Below are 9,643 nucleotides of genomic sequence, written 5' to 3'. Positions count from 1 at the left end.
GCTTAAGCATTGAGGCCCATTGGAAAGGAAGATGGGAACTTAATTTTAAAATTCATGATTTGATGAGTCATCAGCCCCCATTCATTTGATACCTGCAGTGCAACGCTGTTAGAACAAGGGAGAGGAGGACAGTACACTCAATACAACCCGAGTAAGCTTGGGGATAAGGGTTTGCATTTTGTTTATTGTATATAGATTTTTGGAACCCTTTCCACCTATAGGTAAAAACGAGTGGAGTCTTCAGGATAGACTTGCCATGTTGGAATTTACCAGCAGATGGCAACGTGTCCAGGTCTGATCATCAGGAAAAGTAGCTTGGAACTCGAATCTGCTTCTATTCTTTCCAAAAATAAACATTACAAAATTAGCTGGCTGGGCCCTGAACTTAAAAAGAAAAATCCAGCAAGAGAGTCATTTCAAGCTTCTGTTTATCTCCCCCCACCTTTTACCCGATGCTAACGTCACTTTGAGCTCATGCATCTGTTCAGGGATAATGCTACTTTCACTGTTGTGGAATGACTTAGAGACAGCATTATTAAGAGGTAATTGATTCCTCTCCACACCCACTGTTTATTAGATTTGATTTCCACAAAATGGCCGAAGCCTCTTCCCACTGACACGGATTGAAGCTCAGAAGTCTGAAGATAATTGTATAAAAGGAATAGCCACTTGGTGTTTGCAGGCAGAACTGGGGAACTATATTGTGTCGTGGTACCTCATTTCCTCAGGGGCAGATTTATTCAATCATAAAGCTACATAGCTGAATGCCTCTACCACATCGAAAAAGAAACCGGAAAACATTTGGGAACTCTTCAAAGGGATCTCTAATGCTGTTTACTGGACAGATGTATTTCTTCTTCCATCTCTTTCCACAACAAGCTTATTAACTTGCCGTGGAAAGCACCATGCTTTCTCAATTTGGCAAATAATACAGATCATTTTGCCAAGGCAAAACAGCCTAAAAGCAATATTTATATCACGAACTCCTGGCTCCAGTGTGGGTCCAGATCCTTTCTTCACAGTCTGCTCTACCCGCCCGCCCCCCACCCCACCTCTGCTGCGAGGCTAGGGCAGCAGGTGCTCCAGGTGAGTGGCCCACCCTCAAACCTGTCTGTGTTTGGGTTTGCCTAACATTGCTGTCGGGGCACGTGGACCCGGGTTCGCATGCAGTCATCAAAAGGCTTTGACACTGGGAACAAGTACATTCCCTTAAAAAGTTTCCAGCACAAGAGGGGCGGGGAGTTCCCAAAGACCCTCCAGACGTAAACTCCTCGGGATGTGGAATGGCTCATCTGCTGTCCCGGGTGGAACCTACACTTTGGACTGGACCTCGAGAGCATCCCAGGACCATAAGGGCAGGGGCTGGCCGGGGAGAAAGAAGCCGCCCGCTTCGCCCCGCAGAACTACTTTTTCGCTCCCCTCTACTCCTCCGCAACAGCGTTGCGCGGAAGCATCCTGGCAAGTTTGAGAGTCCGGGAAGCGGAGGGATCCCGGGTGAAGCGGCTTCCCGAAGTCCCAGGGAGAAGGGCCCAAAAAGTCGGCGGGGGAGGGGACGGCTCGGCGCGCTCCAGCCGCTCCGGGCCCAGGAGACAGAACCGGAACCGGAACCCGTGCGCGCGCCCGCAGTGGTCGCCAGGCCCGTCCCCGCCGGCTGCCCCCTCCGCCCCGCGCGCGCTCCCGCTAGTGCTCCTGAGACCCGGCGAGCGGCCCTGCGCGCGGAGTCGCCGCCGCCGCTGCTCCGGGGCCGGGCTTCCTGGCCCGGTCGGGACCTCCCGCTCCTCGCGGGAGCCGCCGCCTACCAGAGCGTCGGGGAGGAGCCGCCGTGCCACTGCGGAAGAAGCGCGGGGGCCTCCGAGGGATGGGGAGCTGCCCCGGGCGCTGAGACAGGGTCCCTGTCAGCGCGGTGGCCGGAGCCGGGTGGGGGCGGCGCGGAGCAGCTAAGGGCCCTCGGCCCGGGGACATGGGGCGGCGCGAGCCCGGCGCGGGACGACGGGAGACGCGGCGGAGGCTGCGGCCACGAGCGGCCGGCAGCCCCAGATAGAGCGGGGACCCGAGGGCCGGGGCCTGGCGACTCGGGGTAGGAGCCGACGCCCGTCCGGGAGCCGATCCTGCCTCAGCCCCGGAGGGATCCGGGTTCCCGTCCCACGGCTCGCGACTTCCCTCTGTGACGAAGTTTTCTCCCTGTGCTTTGCCGAGGATCGTTGCTAGTTCTAGAAACTCGCCTTGTGGCCGACTTGCTCGGTTTGGGGAGATAACTTGTTTTGCTTCAACCCGCATCCCCTTTCCTTGACCCCTTGCAATCGGATGTTCTAGATGACTGAATGGAGTTTTGAGTTGGACTTTTGTGTCCCTGCCGAAATTGGGCCTGATCCCAGAGCACTGGGGGTGGGGTGTGGAGGTGTTACTGTAAAATGCAAGTTGGATAAAAAGAAGACCTCTCGCCAAGGGCCCCAATGAGTGGCACACAGTCTACTATCACGGACAGGTGGGTATGAAGTTCCTTGGTCGCCGACCTACCCTAGATTCGGCCGCACACAGCAAGGGAGTCGGTGATTGCAAGATTTGCCTTCAGCTAGTGCAATTGACAAGCATAGGAAAGAGGGTTGTTTCGGAGCTGTGCAATTAGTCTAGGGTTGCTGCCAAGTTATCCGGTTGATTGAATTTGGAAATGCAGTTTTTCGGAAGAGAAACTTTCCCCCCATATTCTCAGAGGAAATGAAGGAAAACTATGATTGTGGTTTTCTGTCCGGTGCCTCAGGATTGTGTACTCGTTTTGGAAGCAGAAGAAGGTCATTTTGGGTGAAGGTCAGAGCCTGAGGTCGGTGGGTACTGGTGCATCATCAGGTGATTCTTGTCCTGTGGTAGTTCTTAGACTCTTAATCTTAGGAATTTCTCTCTGGGAGCTTAATTTTCATCCCGTTGCATGGTGATTTGTGAATCTGATCTCTTGTGTTGATATGTGTTGATCTGCACAGTGTTTAATTATTAATTGCCTAATTTTCCAGAATGTTGACATTACCAGTAAATCACAGGCTCTTGCTGGGGACAGTTTCCAGGAGCTGAAGGAAATGAGAGAAAAATCATGGGGCCTGCTTCTAATTATTCTTTTTTTACATTTCATCGTCCAGAAGCCCTGTCATTTAAAGATGCAAACCTTAGGGTCTGGTTTAGGCAGGGCAGGTGGATCTTGTTTTTTAATCGAGTTGTTAAATGGCGCTGTGTATAATATGTGTGGCTCAAGTGTAGTTCTCTGACTTTTGAGTACTTTTCAGTGAAAGTAATTGATTCCTTTAGCATATTTTATTTCTCAACTTAATTCCGATGTTGTATGTTACTTCCCAATTTTAATTTGCTGTTTGTTTTAAGTCAACCTTCAAATTGTTGTCATAAACAAACAAACAAACAAACAATTGAAGGGTAAGGCCAAAAGTCTTTAAGAGCAACTGCAGTGCCCCTCAGGGAGCAGCTTCATTTTCTAATGAGAGAGTCTCTCATTTGTTGATTTTTAAAGGGGCCACATTCCGTTATCGTACCATAACAGCTCCTCCAGAGACAGAACTTCCTTTTCCTGTTGATGCTGCCCAGTGTCACATGAGCGTTCACCTAAAAGATGCCCTTAAATATTTAAACTACTTATGTTTATCCTTTGTTTGTATACTTTGCTAGGCAGGACTTCATTTTTTTGTTTTCCTGATCATACACTTTACATATATGTGGGGATAGCTGTTACGTGTCTTCCTGTCTCCCCATCCTGTTCCTTCATGGTGTCTTGCGTCTGAGAAATCACTCACAGGTGTCCAGATGATTCTTCTGCTGGTTCGTTCAACTCTTGTCTGTCAGTTGAGCCTATAGATTAAGCCGACTTACCAGAAACTGTTGTGGTCCTGGTTTTCATTACAATGCTGCAGAGTTTAATTAGTAGACACAGAATTTAGAGTCACTGAATCATTCCACACAAAAGTCACACAAAAGCACCCATGTAAGGTTTTTTTTTTTCCCCTCCCCAGCTTTGCTTCTTGGGGATTTTTTGTTCTCTTTCTGGTATCTTGGAAATAAAGCATTGAAATTTAGGTCTTTTTAATAACTTACTTCAGAGTATGAACAAAAAACATGCAGAAGTAAAAAAAGAAAAATAAAACTTGAGAACCACTGGCCATGTTTACTGTTCGTATCTCTGTGTGCGGGTGTGTGCGTCTGAGTGCAGGCGCCCTCAGAGGCTGGAAGAGGCTCTAGGATTCCATGGGTGGTTGTGAGCTGCCTACCCTGCATGCTGCATAGCTAACTTGGGTCCCCTGCGAGAGCAGTATGTGCTCTTAACTGCTGAGCCATCTCTTTAGCCCAATTTTTTTTTTTTTTGAGGCAGGTTCTTGCTGTGTGTCTGGCTGCGTGGCACTTGTAAAATAGATTATAGCCTCCAACTCATGGCAGTCCCCCTGCCTCAGCTTCTAAAGTGCTGGCATTGGAGATGTGGGCTACCTCCCTGCTGGATTCTTGCTCTTAGATAGTTCTGTGAGAACAGTGGCTGTACAGTCTATGAAGTCAAGTGTTGTACACCCCCCTTCCTCTCCAGGATTTCTCTGTGTAGCCCTGGCTGTCCTGGAACTCACTCTGTAGACCAGGCTGGCCTTGAACTCAGAGATCCACCGCCTGCCTCTGCCTCCCAAGTGTGACTACCACCCTGAGTTAATTTTTTTCTTTTTCTTTTTTCTTTTTTTGGTTTTTCTAGACAGGGTTTCTCTGTATAATACCTCTAGCTGTCCTGGAACTTGCTCTGTAGACCAGGCTGGCCGCAAACTCACAGAGATCTGCCTGCCTCTGCCCCCAAGTGCTGGGATTAAAGGCATGCACCATCACTGCCTGGCATTTTTTTTTTTTTAAATTTTCTTTAAAAAGAGAATTACTGGGCTGGAGAGATGGCTCAGTGGTTAAGAGCACCGGCTGCTTCTTCCAGAGGGCCCAAGTTCAATTCCTAGCACCCAAATGGCAGCTCACAACTGTAATGCTAGTTCCAGAGACCTCACAGACATACATGCAGGGAAAACACCAATGCACATAAAATAAAATAAAATTACTATGTGACCACTACCTTTTCTTCTAAACTTATTCTGTAAATATAGAGTAGCTCTTTCTCTTTAAGAGAGTAGTTTAGTAGTTGCTGGTTTGAATATATGTTGAGGGGAGATCTGGAAGTACTGGTTTAGTAATGCTTCTATGCCAGAGTGCCTCAGCAAAGTTCTTCCTAAGGAATCTAGCCTCCCCTCAGCCCTGTGTACGCCTTTCCTCATTGATTCCAGTGTACAGGGGATATTTTCCCCATACTAGGACTGTTGGCAAATTAATAGTGCCACTGCAGCTTTTCAGAGACCCTTTCAAGTTTGAAGTACTGTATGTGATATGGCTTTGTTCTGTAGAGTGTGCAGAGCCACCAGGCCAGCTGGATGAGTTGGAGTTCTTTCATTGTGGTGCTCCTGACTACAGAGTCTGTCTGTCCTCTGTTGAAATCGGACTAGCTGGTTTTGGGCGTTGTTCTGTTTTGCAGTTTGTGGCAGGCGACACATGGCTGAACAAGATAAGAAGGGTTTTATTCTTGTGTTGGGGACGTGCTGGGGCTGGGATGGCATTCAGCTATGTTCAGGCTCTGATTGGTCACTTTGGATATTCAGAACTCTGTTACATCCTGTTATTATTTTGCAGTTAAATTCGTACATTCATTTTGCTCCCCCTTTTTTTTTCTCCCTTACTTTTTATACTCTAGCACCCAAACTTTCTTTTAAACCGTAAAACTTATGGTAGGTTTGTAAAGGCTGCTGGGTTTTTTAAAATTGTTTTGTTTTGTTTTTCCTTTTCTTTGGATTTTTGTTTTGAGACTGAGTTTCTCTGTGTAGCCCTGGCTGTCCTGGAACTCACTCTGTAGATCAGGCTGGCCTTAAATTCACAGAGCTCCACCTGCCTCTGCTTTTGGAGTGTTGGGCTTAAAGGTGTGTGCTGCTGTCTGTGCCACCCAGCCAAGGCTGGCGTTTTTATGTAGTGTATCTGAAAAGTTTTTTTTTGTAAGATTTATTTATGTGTATGGGTGTTTTGCCTGCATGCACCACATGTATGCCTCCTGCGATGGATCCCCTGGAACTGAAGTTACAGACAGTTCTGAGTTGCCACGTGGGTGCTGGGAATTGAACCCAGAGGAGCAGCCAGTGCTGTTAATCACTGACCCATCTTCCCAGCCCCTGAAAAGCTTTTTAAAAATAATTGTACGGATGCTTTCTAGTACTTGCATGGTAACTACTATGAAGTTAGAAGACCAAAAAAGTGATAGAATGTCTCATTGCCGCTTTTCTGTCTGCATTAATTGCTCTGTTCAGCCCTAAAATACCCTAATAGTTTTCAGTGCTCCCTGGCTTGTTTCTGTTGTTAGTCTACAGTTGGTAGGAACTGTGGTGCTTGACGTTTCATTTAAGATGTAGAGGGAAGAGAGTGTTTTTTGATGGACACAGTGAATGATTTCGGGGTAGATTTTGTAACAGCAGGTTTTCAGATGGTACAGGTGGGAAAGACAGCAAGGTCTTCCTTGATATGCCTGGACTTTGTTTTGCCTTACAGATCTTGCTATTTTTGATATGTAGATTGACAAAAGTTTTTGATGTGTTGAAATTTACTTAGCACTGAAATTCGCTTTAAGCTTAATTTTGAAGCAGCTTTAAAGTGAACATGAGGGCTGGAGAGATGGCTCAGTGGTTAAGAGCACTGTCTGCTTTTCCAGAGGACACGGGTTTAATTCCCAGCACCCACATGGCAACTCACAGCCATCTGTAACTTACGTCCAAGAGCTCTGACACCTTCATAATAATGCACATAAAATAAAATTAAATAAGTTAAAAAAATAATGGACACGAAAGCCTATAAATTTATATGTATATATCATGGTTTTTTTTTTCTGCCAAGGTGGTCTTATGGTTATTCTAGTTAATAACAAAAACAAGCAGCCTTCCCCTCAGGGTTGTGTGCTATTTTCGAGGTTGCATGAGTCATTATCTGTAAAATGTAATTATGTGTAACACTTTCTTATAAAATGAATCCATTTCAAATACCAACTTGAAATTGAGAATGAGGAGTATCACAGTGCCAGTTTTATAATATTTGTCTTTTTTTTTTTTTTTTTTTTTTTTTGGTTTTTCGAGACAGGGTTTTTCTATATAGCCTTGGCTATCCTAGACTTACTTTGTAGACCAGGCTGGCCTTGGACTCACAGTGATCCGACTGCCTCTGCCTCCCGCATGCTGGGATTAAAGGCGTGTGCCACCTGGCCCAGTTGAAAAGACAGTGGCTCATGCTTTTGATCCCAGCATTCGGGAGGCAGAGGCAGGTGGATTGCTGTGAGTTTGAGGCCAGCCTGATCTACAAAGTGAGTGCAGGGCAGCCGAAGCTCCACAGAAACCCTGTCTCAAAAGACCAAAAAGTTCTAAAGAAAGAAAACAAAACAAACAAACAAACCCAGTACTTTGTCTTTTCTAAGGTAAAAAAAAGCGTCCTGATTCATGTAATATAGTATATGCACTCCTACAGTTTTGCCAGTCAACACAGAGAATCCAAAGTAATTTTACAAAATGTAGAATTACCATCTTCCTGATAAAAGCACTCTTAACATTATGTTTATATTTGTTTCATGAGTTGACAAAGGATGCACTATTTGAAATCATTTAAAAAGTGTGCTAACCTGCTGATACCACTTCATGCATTAGTGATTTCAGTTAACATTAGTAATTAGTGTTGTTGATGCTGCCCGTGGTGCCCCCCCATTGTTTGTTCCATTATTTATACTGCAGTGTATTAACATGTTAGTATCTTAGATCCTAGACACTGCAGGGTATTTTAATTGTTCTCCACAGGCGCTTGGAGGGGTCCAGTGCTATGGTTGTCCTAGAGGTACCAGCAGTGCTGCTAGTGGCTGGGACTGTAGGCCAGTGACAGTACTTGGGTTCCTCCTCCAGCAAGGCAGGGACAGATGGGTCTTACCACAGTTACTTATCTCCCAGAAATGGACTACGCTATTGTTTTCAGGAATAAGGAGGTATAATTTAATTTTTCTCATCTGTTAAAATTTGGATTTGATGATTTACGTGGAGATAAAATTCCTTCTTTAAATTAGAAATCTTTAGAATAGTGACATAACTGTTTGATCTCCTTTTGAATAAAATATTCTTTCATGGATGCAGTGATAGCCTATGGTAGTATAATTTTTAATATTTATAATGTTTTACAGTTTGGTGTATAATATATCATTTTCTTTTTTAAAATTTATTTATTTATTGTATATGAATGCTCTATCTGCAGAAGAGGGCAGAAGAGGGCATCAGATCACATTATAGATGGTTGTGAGCCACCATGTGGTTGCTGGGAATTGAACTCAGGACCTTTGGAAGAGCAGGTGGCACTTTTAACCACTGAGCCATCTCTCCAGCCCATATCATTTTCATTATTTATACCTTAAGGCAATTTATAATCAAGTCAAGCTTAGTTTATAAACTAGGACAGTCAGACATGATTTTTTTTCCTCTGCTGTTGATGGAACCAAAGGTATTGTGCCAGGCAAACATTTAGATTCAAGACTTTAATCTAGAGTTTTTGGACTCAAGCTGCTACTGTTGTTATTATTATTAAAGATAGGGTTTCTCCGTGTAGCCCTGGTTGTCCTGGAACTTGCTCTGTAGACCAGGCTGGCCTTTGAACTCAGAGATCTGGCTGCCTTTGCCTCCTGGAGTGCTGGGATTAAAGACTTAGGGCTAGCAATGCTTGGCTTTTTTTTTTTAACCTTACATTATTTTTGTTTTACGTATATTATTTTTTCTGTTCACCATTGTTTAGTAGCTTTCCAACCTCACACAAAAAAAGAATAGAGTATTTTTTTCTTACAGGATGCTTTCTTCCTGGTCCCTTATCTGTGCTAACTTTAAATATCTCTAGAGAATAAAGAGTTTGCCACTTCCTCAGGAGACTGAACAACAAGCAGATAGGTCTTGTAGTCAGGAAGCTGTTCCTGATCTTCAGCTCAAGCTTTTCTTTAAGTTGTCCTAGTAACTTGTGCAGCCTGGCTGTACCAGTGATGCTTTTCTGCCATTTTGAGTTTGCATGTCTGTAATGGTTCACATGATTATCTGCTGCTTGCTTTCTGGTTCTCCTCCCCTTACTTATTTTTTGTTTAGCCAAGTTAAGTTTTCTCATGTCCCATTGTCTAAATGTCAGTCTGTCTCTCAGTGTTGTATTAGCTTTGCCTGACTTGCTTTCCTAGTGCAGTTCTTAGTTGGTCTTCTGGTACAAAATGGGATGTTCTGTATGATTCATACTCCAGAGAAGCAAGTTCCAACTTATTTTTACTGTGATTCTGAGTTCTTTGATTTTCTCCAGGCATAGCCCTAGCCCCAAATTAGAGGCAGAAAGATTCTCAGAAAAAAATATAGATATATAGGTAGATGTATGCATGTATGTATCTATAAATTCTGTACTGGGGATAAATCCAGGGCCTCAGGCTTGCTGGGTGAGCAGTTAGCTATATTCTTTGGCTCCATGTTTGTTTTAGAATGGGTGTAAGAGATTGTAGTAGCCGGGCAGTAGTGGCACAGGCCTTTAATCCCAGCACTTTGGAGGCAGA

The 9,643-nt window shown here is 44.8% G+C and overlaps 1 protein-coding gene across 4 annotated transcripts in view; it reads left to right on the top strand.

Annotated features, from left to right (window-relative positions):
• The first annotated feature begins 1,595 nt into the window (after nucleotides 1-1,595).
• The window catches only part of ARHGEF12 (Rho guanine nucleotide exchange factor 12), a 129,332-nt gene continuing 121,284 nt past the window's right edge, over nucleotides 1,596-9,643 (top strand). The window contains exon 1 of one of the 4 annotated variants that reach the window (XM_084783594.1): nucleotides 1,596-2,485. In XM_084783594.1, coding sequence (XP_084639720.1) covers nucleotides 2,454-2,485 — 32 coding nt within the window. In that variant the 5' untranslated portion in view covers nucleotides 1,596-2,453. The remainder of the gene's footprint in view (nucleotides 2,486-9,643) is intronic. The other 3 variants (XM_084783592.1, XM_084783593.1, XM_084783596.1) reach the window with 3 other exon arrangements.

Source organism: Acomys minous, assembly GCF_964271855.1.
Source record: "Acomys minous genome assembly, chromosome: 5".
Classification (NCBI taxonomy): domain Eukaryota; kingdom Metazoa; phylum Chordata; class Mammalia; order Rodentia; family Muridae; genus Acomys; species Acomys minous.
This window is presented reverse-complemented; position numbering and strand designations above follow the sequence as displayed.